This window comes from Aspergillus pseudonomiae (genome assembly GCF_009193645.1).
Source record: "Aspergillus pseudonomiae strain CBS 119388 unplaced genomic scaffold BDV37scaffold_72, whole genome shotgun sequence".
In the NCBI taxonomy this organism is placed as follows: Eukaryota; Fungi; Ascomycota; class Eurotiomycetes; order Eurotiales; family Aspergillaceae; genus Aspergillus; species Aspergillus pseudonomiae.
Window position 1 is genome coordinate 115,284 of NW_022476064.1, and position 12,702 is coordinate 127,985.

Sequence of the window (12,702 nt, forward strand, 5' to 3'; positions counted from 1 at the left end):
CATCTTGTCAGCCAATAACATTGGTCGTAATTTGGCAAGAAGGATTACGAACTATCATGAACATAATCCAAATTAAATCACGTCAAAAATGGTCAGACCCACGGTTGTGTCGGTGTTTTTGCATTTAATGAAATTTCCCCCCGCCTGACAGCCCCGCGTTTTGTGCCGGCCCGAACACTATTGACTTCGCGACACCGAAAAAACATATTAACGGCTTCTAATCCCTTTGCAACTTTGATTGAAAGATAGAATCTGTCTTCCAAATCAAATCGTGCCAATATGTCTGAACGTTTCACCCCCAAGGTTCCTGTTCAGCTCGATCCCCCCAAGGATGATCCGATTACTGTGGAGGAATTATCAAAGTGCGACGGTACGTGTTCACTCCAAACGATGCCGAGTTCCTCAAAATTCTATCTACACCCTCGCTGGGTTAATAAGCTGACCGAGAGCAATCACACCACTAGGTACCGATCCCAACCGCCCGACTTGGGTAGCCATCAAGGGTATCGTTTTCGATGTATCCAAAAACTCGGCTTATGGCCCGGAAGGTTCATATCGCGGTAGGTCATCTCCGTCCTCCAGCAGTCAGAAAATACTCTGACAAGCTGTTGCAGTCTTTGCCGGAAAAGATCCTTCCCGAGCTCTGGCCTGTTCCTCTCTGAAGCCAGAGGACTGTAGACCTGATTGGTACGATCTCGAAGATAAGGAAAAGACGGTTTTAGATGAATGGTTCACGTTCTTCAGCAAGAGATATAATATTGTTGGAAAGGTGAAAGATGCTACAAACTACTGATGTCAAAGGCAAGCGAGGAAGTCGCAAGCGGGCAGTGCGGAATCAGTTATCATTACACCTTGACATAGGTACTATACCCATGGGATTTGAGCTATTTTCATTTCAGATGTTGATGGAGCATCACAGATGCTTTCCGCTTCTTTCAAGGTAAACCATGTCTAAAACTGGAAACACGAGTAATTATAAATCAAATGCTGTGAACAAAATCAACCACATAACTTTTGAGCCCCCAACTACGCCTTTCCCTTGCGAGTCCTCCGTTGCATTCTTTTCTTTGCGATAATACGATTGCGTTTGGCAATCTTGTTCTGTTCTTCCGCATCTGCTCCATCCTGCCCTTGATCACTATTGCTCTCGGAGCGCTTTCGTTTATTGCCCTTCGGTGGTGTTTGGTTCTGGGAGTCGCCAATCTTAGCAGAGTCCCCGTTTTTCTGACTTCCTTTCTTGGAATTGCGCATCCTTTCTTGTTGCTCTTGACGGCGTTTGACAACATTCGCGTTTTCAAGAGCAAACTCAACAATGAGTCGTTTTTTCTTGTCCTTAGCATCTTCAGAGCCGGTTGCGGGGGCTTCGACAGCGTGGCAGTTAAGCCACCTGAGTGCCATCAACGCATGTCGGTGGGTAAAATACTCGACAAAACCATAACCTCGGCTTCTTCCGGCGCCACTGTTCTTCTCCTCGACCTTACTTCCATCTCGTCCTTCGAAAACGATCTTAGCCTGTCTCACAACCCCAAGGCCTTTCTTTTTTCTGAGCTGCTCAGCTTCCTTCATCTCTTCCGAAGCACGCTGTAGCTCATCCTTGGACAGGGGCTGGCGCAAGCCAGCCGAGACATCCTGGGCGAAACCAACAACGGCTTGTCGAGCGAGTTGCTTTAGATCCTTCGATGTAACATGGCGGGGGATGTTTCGAACGGACAGTCGTGTCAAACTAAGGTGGAGCGTTGGGTTCTTCTTGATAAAATTTTGTCGCTGTTTGAAGCTGTCCTCCCTCATCTTAATCTCAGACGGTGAGAGCTTCTTGTGCAGAGGGGAGTCCGAAGGGATAGTTCCTTCAGACAGAAGATACAGACGACGCTTGTCAGTATCACGAACAAGGCGCCGTGAAACACCTTCCTCTGCGAGTTGCGTAGCTCGCGATTTACTCACAGCACGGGAAACTTGCAGTACTCGGCCATCTAAGGTATAACGCCCAGTTGGATCGGCATTCTCATTCTGAAGGACGGAATGTTTGATTGCAATGGAACCCTTTTTGGCTTTTTCCTTCTCTGGGGCAATAGTATCTTGTTGTTTTGGAGCATCGCGCACACACGCCGCTGCATCCTCAGCCTTCCAGAAGCAAACAAAGCCTGTACCGCGAGGGCGTTCAGTTTCTGGGTCGACAACGATGCGTGCATAACGCAAGGGTCCGAACTGAGTAAAATGTTCGTAGAGCGTCTCATCTGTACAGGTAAATGGTAGATTCCGAATAAAGACGGTGGCGGCGGTTCTTTCATCCTCTTTCTCTTCCTCTTCCTCTTCCTCCTCTTCCTCCTCGTCTTCATCTTCGTCACTCTGATCGATGTCATCCATATCTTCGTCATCGGGGAGGTCGTCATCATCCTCAACATTAGATTCGGCCTCGGCGTCGTCTGCCATCTCAGCGTCGCTTGACTCTTCTTCCTCTGCATTACCCTGTTCTTGGCTATCTTGTTGTGTATTCTCCCAGACAGCCTTGTCCACGGCCCAATCAACAGCCAAAGTTCTCCCATCTACCTCCTTTCCATTGACAGCTTCCAGTGCCTTCTCGGCGTTCTTCTTTCCTCTCAGAACCACAAAGCCGAATCCCGCAAGTTTGTTTCCCTTCTTTGGGAGATTAACATGTTTAATTTTTCCGTAACTTCTGAAGTGGACCGCAAGGTCATCCGGTTCCTTGATGCTCCAAGGCAGGTTGCGAACAATCAGTTTGGGCGGCTGAGTGGTAGCCCTCTCTTGCTCTCTCTGTTTTTTAGCCTCAAGCGCAGCGGATGATGGTACACTCTTCCCGGCATTCTCATCGATTGTACGGTGACGGGGCTGGGCGTAGTCGACTTTAATCTTTTTGTCATCGAAAACGGATCCATTAAATTCTTCCAGAGCGGCTTTCGCGTCGTCAACATCAGCAAAAGTCACGAAACCATACCCCTTGGACTTCTTTGTCTCCGAATCATTGACGACCAAAGCGTGTTTGATAACGTAGGACTGCGAAAAATGTTCCGCTAACTTCTCGGTCGTCGCAGAGGCGGGCAGAGATCGAACGAACAAAGTTCTTCTAGGCTTGTTGGAGGCCGATTCTTCCTTGACTGTGTCATTTTTCGCAGTGTCCATGGCAGCTTCCACCTCCTCTGAGTTCCCTCTGCCTTCCGGGAGGTTTTTATGGCTAGTCTCGTCCCTTCCAGCCATTACTGCAATCTGAATTGCTCTTCTCTTTTTCTTTTTTGCTTTGCATCAAAATCAGCGGCAGAAAAATTCCCGGCGATGTTTTTGAAGATAAAAGTGGGTCTAGGCGGTGAAGAGAGCTCGGCTCGCGATTAGATAGTGATTGGGTCAACTGAGCCCTGGAGATATGCTAGTAGTAGTGCCGCTTTTGAAGTTCCGCCTTGATCACCGTCCAGACATCATGACCAATGGGTACAGCGAAAGTACCGGGGTTGACTCTCCTTCAAATGTAGAGGACAGTGCTACCCCCAGGTCCGAGGTCGCTGCATCTAGACAAACACCCACAGTACCTGTGCCGTCCAAAGTCCAGCAGCCAAAGCCGCAGGTCCTTGCAAGCAGAAGCACCCCTTCAGCTATCCTTGTGTCGACGAGACAAAAGGGCAACCCAATACTGAATCATATCAAGCTCCTGCCCTGGGAATATGCCGATATCCCCGCTGACTACGTGGTTGGGGCCACTACCTGTGCTCTCTTTCTGTCGTTGAAATATCACCGCTTACATCCTGAATACATCTATTCTCGCATCCGACTCCTCGCAGGGAAGTATCTGCTTCGTATTCTCTTGATTATGGTAGACATCCCAAACCATGAAGATAGTTTGAAGGAATTATCCAAGACCTCAATCATCAACAACCTCACTCTGACCCTTTGTTGGTCCGCTCCTGAAGCTGCGCACTACCTAGAATTATTCAAGTCCTCCGAAAACTCCCAGCCAACTGCAATCCGCACCCAGCAAGCACAGTCGTATAAGGAGTCACTTGTTGAGTTTGTTACGACTCCCAGAAGCATTAACAAGTCCGACGCGGCAAGTCTCATCTCCACATTTGGAAGTCTGCAAAATGCTATCAACGCGCAGCCAGAACAGATCAGCGCTGTACCCGGCTGGGGTGAGAAGAAAGTTCGACAATGGTGTAATGCGGTGAGAGAAGATTTCAGGGTGGAAGCATCGAGAAAACCAGTGGCGCCTGCAAACTTAGATAGTCAAAACAATGACGAGTCGACGAGTCGAAACAGCAGGGTGTCAATTTCAATGGATGCACATCATGAGGATGAAGAAGAATTCTTAGCAGCAGAAGCAGAAGCAGAAGGCGCGTATGTGGCGTCTCAGGGAGACCTCCCTGAACGTGCCCATCCGGACGAAGCTACTCAGGAGGAAAGAATGAGTGATGGTATAATGACAGCTTTGGCAAAACTTAGAGAAAGCGGCAGATAAATTTACTAGCTTCCAATACACAAAGTCAAACTTCTTACGCTGTATACACATCTAGATGAATACATTCGCGCCAAGTGAACCGATGCCGAGTATAATAAGCGGGCTAGATTCAAACGTGGTGGATACTGTGTTCGTGACCCATTGATAAGCGGAAGAGGTAAAGGGATGCCGGGTGGATGAGGCGCCACAAAACAAAGTAGCTTTTAAACTATGTTTTGTCCCTACTGCTGCGGTTGATAAGCTACACAATACTATCCACTATGTTGTCCTTTCTGTGGGACCTTTTCTTTATGGGGTTGACTGGAGAATGGTTATAGTCCAACTGAGCCTCTTCGTCTCCACGTTGTATTTTATCGTCAGCAGTCATTAAAATAGCTCACTAAACCAGTCACACCCCTTGAGTTCGAATACCAGACTTTGAAGTGGGTGAGAGCTGATTTCCCCATGGGGAGGGCTGCGGAACTGATTCCTTCGCCATGTGGAGCTTATTTCTTAGACTAAGGTCAAGCAATACGGCGCTGGATGGGGCATGATGATCCCTAGCTATCACGACTTCCAAGCATATAAATCGCGAAAAAAGGATTCTTTTTCTTGTATCAACATGGCACCCAACCTAGGGCTCTGATTCTCACGGGGATTGCAGAACCACAGACGCTGCTGAGTCAGACGCAAGGATGGATCACGTGTGGAGACGGTGGGGCAACGCACCGAAAGGGGAAATCGGGGAGACGGCCAACATTGGAAGTTTTGGTTCTAACACGACACTCTTGATATGCACCAGGAATCCGATGCCGCCTTAGTGATCTCAGTGTGGCATGAAGGTTTCTTACTTATCCGATTCACGAGCGGCGTTCCCCACCGGCAAGCTGTTCTCCACTCAACTGCTTCCAGCACACGGCTTGAGCTGTACCATCCAACTTTAGCCGGCCGAGCCTAGATCATGAGACGATGGGGGAGGACGGTGCTAAGGATGTTGGGCCCGGAATAAAGCCCGATGTCAACTTTCAAGATTCAAATGTTTCTAGTTCAGCGGGCCAATACGCACTTCAGCCTGCTAGTAATCAAGCGAGCAATGGGGCAGGGTCGTCCAAGAACAACCAATCCCCCAGGACGGGCCCGCAGGCCTCCCAGTCCAGAAACTTCGAGTTCGTGCTAGTTACGGATAATGAGTCTCGGCGTCAGGTACGCCGTCATGCTATGCGTCAATATATGCATCAGCGGCGCTTGGACAGCATTGCTCGCCTAGGAGCATCTCGTATACCTGTTGGTGGTTGGACCACCCGTTCTCCCTCCGACACTCATGTATCAGACACCTCTTCCCGCGTGGAAGAGGTGCAAGAGGAGACTTATGCAAATGTGAAGGCAGAATCTCCGACTAAGACCGAAGATCAAAATAACACCGAACATATTAGAAGACCCTCGCGGTTGCTGATACCAAAACTGCACAAGGTTAAACGTGAAGAGGAGACTTCTCCTCCGATTGCTGAACTCGCGACGTCTGACCCTCGCGCGTCTCCTGGGGAAGGAGGCAGGCGAGATCCCTTTAGCTGCTACCCGATCTCGGTTAGCCATGTGGATCATGAACTGATCCAGCACTGTAAGTCCCGACCCTCTCACACCCTGAGTTTGCCTATAGAATTGGTAGGAGTTGAGAGTGGTGTAAGCAGCGGATGTCCAGGCTTTCTTAGGGGTTCTATTCTATGATATGGTTGGGGGCTTACAATTTCAAGTTGTGGTGACTTATCCGTCCATGATGTATAAATTCGCCGAGTCCATTGCGAACAATCCATTGATGGAGATATTCCGACAATTCGCATTGCATGATGAACTTCCTTTTCAAGCTATGCTTGCCATTGCCTCCAAGCATCGTGCGGGTGTAGAAGGAAAGGCAGAATCTGTCCAGAGTCTCACCCACAAAATGCGAGCGCTGCGACTAATGAATGAGCGTATCCAAGCAGACTCGATGGGTCATCATGATGGGACTATCTACGCTGTTGCTACTATGGCAGTTATCGAGGTAGGTCGTATCCTTGCTTGTTTATTCAACAGCTGACACCATGGAGAAATGGTCGAAAGATGCCTCAATAGAACGGATGCACTTCAGGGGCTTATCGTCAATGATCAGAAATCGAGGAGGGATGCAAGGAATGCGAGCCTCGAGCCCTTTCCTGGAGAAAGTCTTATACTGGTAATCTTGACAGCAGCTTTGATCCTCTGTTTCTGTGCAGCCATCGACTAACTTCCGTGTAGGGTTGACTTCAGTTGCGCTCCAAAGGCGATATATGGTACTTCGCTGCCTTGGTCTGGAACATTACCGGACAGTCCTCCCACTGGACTTGATTTTGTCGACACCGACATTCATTTTGCTATCCCCCATCATTTCGCAACAGAAGAAGGTGCAGAAAGCCTCTGTGACCAACTCCGGGCATGTGAAGATTTCTTAAGATTTTTTCGCCGCCTTCATGAACTGGAATACACTGCACTTGAGTCACCTTCTATCATGGTATCTAGCAATGCCGGTCACCGCAACAAGCGCTTTGGCCCCGGCACCCAGTTATATTCGATCCTCACTATGCTCCCAGACTACGACCATGGGATCCGCGATGTGCGGTTCATTGACGAATTCACATGCATGTCATGTCTCTTCTTCCTCGCTGTTGCGTTATACGATTGTTACTTAACATCCTCCAACTTCGACCGGTACCTTGACTGGCTGGACCTGGAGATAAAAAGGCTCAATCCTTATACGAACCCCAGTATTACTTCTGTATTATGGCTTTTCCTCAACAACGGTGGCTATTCAAACGACCATGCTGGCGATGCAGGAGAGAGATGCTGGATCGTCTCCCGAATGATCCGCATCGCCAAACGTCTGGAATGGAAACGCCACGGGACAAGCTGGGACCGTCTCCGACAAGTTTTGATAGATTTTATTCTAACACAACAAGAATGCGCCCTTGGAACAGATCAAGTCAATGAAGAAGCCCTCGCGGCTCGACAGCAGAAGCGCCGGCGATCGGCTGAATACTTCTGGAGTGAGGACGAAATGCGCGAAGATATTCTGGACTTTGATCTCAGATCTTTCACGCCATATTCAGAGACAAATGTACCAATCCTTACATGACTAGCAGACCTGAATGTAGTGTTTTGCTATACGGTCAATTCATGATACTAATGATGATTACGAGTATGATGACGGTAACGGATATCATGAGCAAAGAAAACTTGCCTTGCATTAGGGTCTTTTTGGTTCATCCTTTCTTCATTGCGAGCTACATGGGCATTGGATATTCTCCTTTTATAACTTTATTCAACATCAACTCTTCAAAATGACACGTTCACACACCTTGAAATAGTTATATATATATATATAGCTTAATCTATGGACAGTGGTGTGGGGTCAAAGCATAAGGGGAAGAATTAGTCTCTGAGATTAATTGAAACCTTGTGATAGCTTTACTCAACCTACTACTCAATTAATCATCCCTTGCCACCGACCCAAAAAGCAAGGGTGTCTGAAGCATTTACTAGTCAGCGTTTATGAAGCAAGGGTGGGTGGAGTAACCGATCTATATGCATTCCGCAACCTTGGAACTAGAACGGACTACTAGTGTAAAAACGCTTCTAGTAATCAATAATCCTGAAAAGCTACCCTAACCAACGCTACGGAAATTACTCGGCATAATGTGCAAACAGGGCCAGTATGTCTTCTTAGGTTTGACGTCCGTAAAAATGACAAGACTCATCCGCATGGGGTCTGTGAATCTATAATACATCCGGCCGTACATACACGTTCATGTCATATCGTGATAATCAGTTCAAATCACTTGGTGGGTATTGGATTGCACTCTAACCATTAATAATAAAGAAAGCCTCCACGGATTCGAGATCAGACTTCCAAGCATCATCCGTGGAATAAACATAATTCAATAACATGCCGGCAAGGGTAAATGTAAATAAAGTCCAGGAAACGCAACTCATAAACGGTCCATCCTCGTTCGCGCCTCGTTATACGATCACCCCAATCCATGGTATCAAATGTAAAAATAGAAACTTGCTGATGAAAGCCCGGAGTGGGCACGTGGTGGGTTAGTGGAAAACGTGTCTGTGTTCTCTCTTTTTCTCAAAGCTGGCTAAGTCGTTTATATCTGCATCGCTGCATATCAATTCCATGATAACGTTAAAAAGAAAAAAAGCGGATTTGAAATATGGCGCATCTAGGTCGGCTTGTCGCATCCGATTCTGCCTAGTAGTGCCTTGCGATCGCTCTGCTCGCCGAGCCGAACCCGCCCACGTGCGCGAGGGCGTACGGCAGATGATCCATTCGATCGACGCCATTCGGCGTTGGTGGCATCAGCACTTGTCGCACTTCCACTGGGGCCATCCTTGCTCGAGATTGTCGTCTCCACCTCTTCATCCTCGTCGTCACTGCGCGAGTCCTCTGCGTTGCCAGTACGGAGAACACCCACCGCCACGCGGATGACCATCGCGAACCAGATGATGGACAGCACCTGAAGGAATAGCAGGAGGGATAGAAAGATCCACTTGATGGTGCGGTTCATGCAGATAGGGCCATCGATATTCAAGAATGGGTAGAAAAGATGGGTCAGTTGATCGGGGTACCCATTGTTCGAGATCATTTCGGCTGTCGTTCCGGAATAACAGCCGTACGACATCCTCGCGGGAACCTCCTTAAAGATGGACCAGCACAGCAGGGGGTACAATATATGACGCGTGATCAGCCATGTGACCATGAAAACAACGAAGGCAACGTTGCAAGCCAGCTCGTAACCAAAGTACTTCAGTATCTTTGCCGTCTACCCATGTAGTCAGTATACGGGATCTTTGAAAAGATATCGATTGGGACCTACCGGCAACAAGAGATCCACGATATCCATCAGGCACAAAACCACATTAGAGACGTTGTAGAAGCCGTATATATAGGCGGAGGTTAAGAGAGTGCTGGTGATGATGTGATGAGTGAACATTTGATAGTGGTCTTTTCTCCGCTCCTCGATGTTGATGACAAAAATCTGCTGCATCCAGAATGAAAGCTGCGCCAGAAGATACCACTTGAGCGAGCCTGAGACGCCGCGAGCAGGCCACTCATCCCAGATGGCGGCATAATTCATCCAATGGTTGGAGTTCGACCAAATGTACTACAGACCGACAGTCAGTGTCCGGAGCAGCCACACAATTGGGAGAATTGTACGAACCATGCCGAAAGTCCAGAAGGACGCGTAGTACAGCCACATCCAGCCTTGTTCGGCAAATCGAACTGAAGCTTTCCGTTTCAGACCTGCATGCATCGCAATTGGTCGAAGAATCCAGTCAATTACAATGGCCCGGATGGCCGTGAAGGCGATCGCGGAACTAGCGACAAAGTAAATATCATCCCATCCTTGAACGTAGAGGCCTTGAGAAGGTTGGTAGTAGGATAGTTGGAAGAACGGAGCGGTATAAGGTCTGAGAGAAGGGTAGAGATGGTGAACGGCCAATAGCATGGAAAGGATTGTCAATGAAATTCCTGGACATCAACCGAGCGTTAGCAAAGACAATGCCACTGTTTGTTCTCCTCGCATCGAATTCACAGTCGAAGGAGCAAGCATGCCGAACAAAGGAGGGATTCGAATCATTCATGCGTACCGATTTGGTTGTCAACCACCCATTCTCGGAACGTGGTTTCTTTCACGGCAGGGCGGTGGCCCGTGGAAACACAGGCATTGAGCTCTGTGACCGATTGCGACGGCGCTTCTTTGGTCATGACGAGAAGTCTCGAGTGTTGGAGGATCAAGGATCCTAGGATGCCTAGCACGAACGATAACTGTTCTGCACCAATGGCGGAACCAACAAAGAGGAAATTGGAAAGGACAGGGTAGAGAAGCGGGCGAGAGTGGTTCCCGACCACTGTTACGTCGCGGTTAAGCAGCAGTTACTTGCACCCGCGGTTCCGCTGCGGGTACCTCTTTTTGTTGGGTTTGGCCGGGCGAGAATGCCTGGAGTCTCAGGCAGATCAAGGGACGGGACCGTGTGCCAGACCGGTCGGGAATCACCACCCAAGGGTCGAAATATATCTATATATAGATCGATATTCAGAAGGAAAGGTGAATCAACTTCTCGTTTTCAAGACCGAAGAGAGATGAAATAGAGAGGAACCCCTAAAGGATAAAAAAAAAAAAAAAAAAAGGAAGTAGAAAATCAAGTAAAAAGTGAGAGAAAGAGAAGGAGGTAGATGAGGGGAGTGTTTCACAAGAGGGACGGCCCACAGTCAGTTACGTATGCAGTACTTGGGATTACTCTGGTTCTACCTACTGACCAGAAGTATCAGAGAAGTACCACCTCCAATGTGCCCTCGTACACCGCCTGGGAAAATCCATCGCCTTAAGGTTCCCAACCTCCGCACGGGTTTCCCCAATGGTCGTCGTTCTTCTCTACACACGCTCTTTCTAGAGGCTATTCCATCTCGGTTGGTCCACAACTAATGTACGATTCTTTGAGTCATCTGGTTCTCTCAGGCCTAGTGCTACGACCCTGGAGGAGTAGTGAACGGTCCATCAATTGGAACTTAGGGATTTAAAGTCCTGCGCTAACGGAAACCACCTGACCCTCTCATCCTGTCAGTTGTAAGGGTCAAGGATCAATCGGCCAGGATGGACAGTTGTGATGTACGGAGAGATTGCACGTGCCATTCAATTTATTCCTTACTCTTTATAACGCTGATGGGGAAATGATAATGTACATAAATTTATTTGTGTTTATATAGCCCATTCAACTATGGATATCTACTACACAGAAGACAACAAAATAACAACGTCTACTATGATTTCTCGTGAGGCTCAGTATCATTATCCAAGTCGGCCGTCACTCCATTGACATATTCCGCCGCACTAACGCCCAACTTGGCCAAATCCACGCCTCCTTCGCCTGCCATCGCCCGCGACATAGCTCGCACCACTTCTTCTTCCTCCCAGATATTAGTCGACGGATCTCCACTGTCAACCTTGGCAGTGTCCGCGTTCATCGCAACAACTGCCTGCCAATATGCATCATCTCGGTCTTTCAGCACTTTATCCCTGACAACCGCGTTGCGAGCCACGTTCACGGCATGGAGCTTCGCAGTGGCTCCAGACAGAGCCGACAGGGATGAGCCCACCAACTGATCCACTTGTTCCGCTTGGGAGGGAGGAGTGAAGAAGAAACGGTGGGTAGCCGTCACGTAAATCAAGAAAGAGCAGATGCCGTCAAAGATCGCAAACGCCAAGGGCCGCAGCAGAGTGATCTGATGGTACAAACTCGATGGCGGACTGATACCGGCCCGTACAGCAGCGGACGCTGACTGTACTGGATCGTACGTAAATACGATGTAAGCATCTAGGGTAGCCAGAGCAAGGCCCGCCATCGTGAACTTGTTGCGCCAGGCTGCCGCCTCTCGACCTGCGAATGGTGCCGATGTGACCAACCCCACGATCACCATGTGGAAAAGATGTGGAAGCAGCGTGTGGAAGGGAAGATAGTATAGGAGGTAGGTGTTTATATTGTCAAGTGAGCAGAACTGACATCCTGTCAATGTCTCTGGCCCAAAACGTAGGTACACCTTTCTGGCCCCCAGCGACGTGAACTTGGACCGTAGTAATATGTCTGCATCTGTCAACAAGTTCTCTGGTCTATAACGCGCCAGCCGATTAAAGACGACATCCGTTGGGGTATTAAGGCGTGAACGTGTCAGAGCGAAGATGTTTGGGCTCGGCGCATGGGGGTTAAACGGTAGGCTAAGAAGTAAAAAGAAGAGAATCGCAAAGAAGAGGACATTCAGGGCACGCGATGCATTCTGAGGGAGAGCCCGAGGCGCTGGACGTGATGCTAATGCGACTCGCGTACTCCGGTAGAAGTTGACGATCCGAGGTATAATGATCGGTGCGAAGAAGATCAAGAGAGATTTGATGCTATGATAAGTCAGTGTCAACCAATAAGTCAACAAGATCACTCCCCGATGTCTAGGATACATACGTTCCAAAGGAGATCCCTGATTCCACCATCTTTCCAATTTGTCATATAGCGTTGGCTGTCGCATCGCCCGAGAACAATTCGAAATCGAATGAAGCTCAGGTGTCATAAACGCCCCTGTGGTTGATCTTATCGGCGGCGGGCGGGCGCCAAGCGGCGCTTGTCATCTACCAATAAGGTTCCAGGCTGTGGACAATGGATGTACTAGGTAGTATTATGCTAGTATATCCACATTG

The 12,702-nt window shown here is 48.6% G+C and overlaps 6 protein-coding genes across 6 annotated transcripts; 3 read left to right on the forward strand and 3 right to left on the reverse strand.

The window, feature by feature from the left end:
* Positions 1–135: 135 nt before the first annotated feature.
* Positions 136–939, forward strand: BDV37DRAFT_196034 (putative progesterone binding protein). The gene is made up of 4 exons (XM_032079770.1): positions 136–370; positions 465–560; positions 615–861; positions 920–939. Exons 1-3 carry the CDS (start codon positions 280–282, stop codon positions 791–793), a joined length of 366 nt encoding a protein of 121 aa, XP_031938181.1. The 5' UTR covers positions 136–279; the 3' UTR covers positions 794–861; positions 920–939.
* Positions 918–3,274, reverse strand: BDV37DRAFT_256592 (mRNA-binding ribosome biosynthesis protein NOP4; the record flags this gene model as incomplete). Its single annotated transcript, XM_032082851.1, has 1 exon — positions 918–3,274. A coding segment is annotated over exon 1 (1,907 nt), but the record flags the coding sequence as incomplete, so codon positions are not given.
* Positions 3,275–3,394: 120 nt separating this feature from the next.
* BDV37DRAFT_256593 (DNA repair protein RAD10) lies at positions 3,395–4,621 on the forward strand. Its single transcript, XM_032082852.1, has one exon. It carries the CDS (start codon positions 3,431–3,433, stop codon positions 4,460–4,462), a length of 1,032 nt encoding a protein of 343 aa, XP_031938183.1. The 5' UTR covers positions 3,395–3,430; the 3' UTR covers positions 4,463–4,621.
* A 789-nt stretch (positions 4,622–5,410) lies between these two features.
* On the forward strand, positions 5,411–7,586 carry BDV37DRAFT_274122 (uncharacterized protein; the record flags this gene model as incomplete). Its single annotated transcript, XM_032085176.1, has 3 exons — positions 5,411–6,059; positions 6,421–6,479; positions 6,738–7,586. The coding sequence occupies 3 exons, from the start codon at positions 5,411–5,413 to the stop codon at positions 7,584–7,586; spliced, it is 1,557 nt and encodes a 518-aa protein (XP_031938184.1).
* Positions 7,587–8,477: 891 nt separating this feature from the next.
* Positions 8,478–10,226, reverse strand: BDV37DRAFT_296615 (putative longevity-assurance protein (LAC1); the record flags this gene model as incomplete). The annotated part of the gene is made up of 4 exons (XM_032090153.1): positions 8,478–9,279; positions 9,334–9,621; positions 9,679–9,989; positions 10,109–10,226. The coding sequence occupies 4 exons, from the start codon at positions 10,224–10,226 to the stop codon at positions 8,680–8,682; spliced, it is 1,317 nt and encodes a 438-aa protein (XP_031938185.1). The 3' UTR covers positions 8,478–8,679.
* A 989-nt stretch (positions 10,227–11,215) lies between these two features.
* BDV37DRAFT_196085 (uncharacterized protein) lies at positions 11,216–12,573 on the reverse strand. The gene is made up of 2 exons (XM_032079771.1): positions 12,470–12,573; positions 11,216–12,405 (listed from the first exon to the last, which is right to left on the reverse strand). The coding sequence occupies exons 1-2, from the start codon at positions 12,496–12,498 to the stop codon at positions 11,280–11,282; spliced, it is 1,155 nt and encodes a 384-aa protein (XP_031938186.1). The 5' UTR covers positions 12,499–12,573; the 3' UTR covers positions 11,216–11,279.
* Positions 12,574–12,702: the final 129 nt, after the last annotated feature.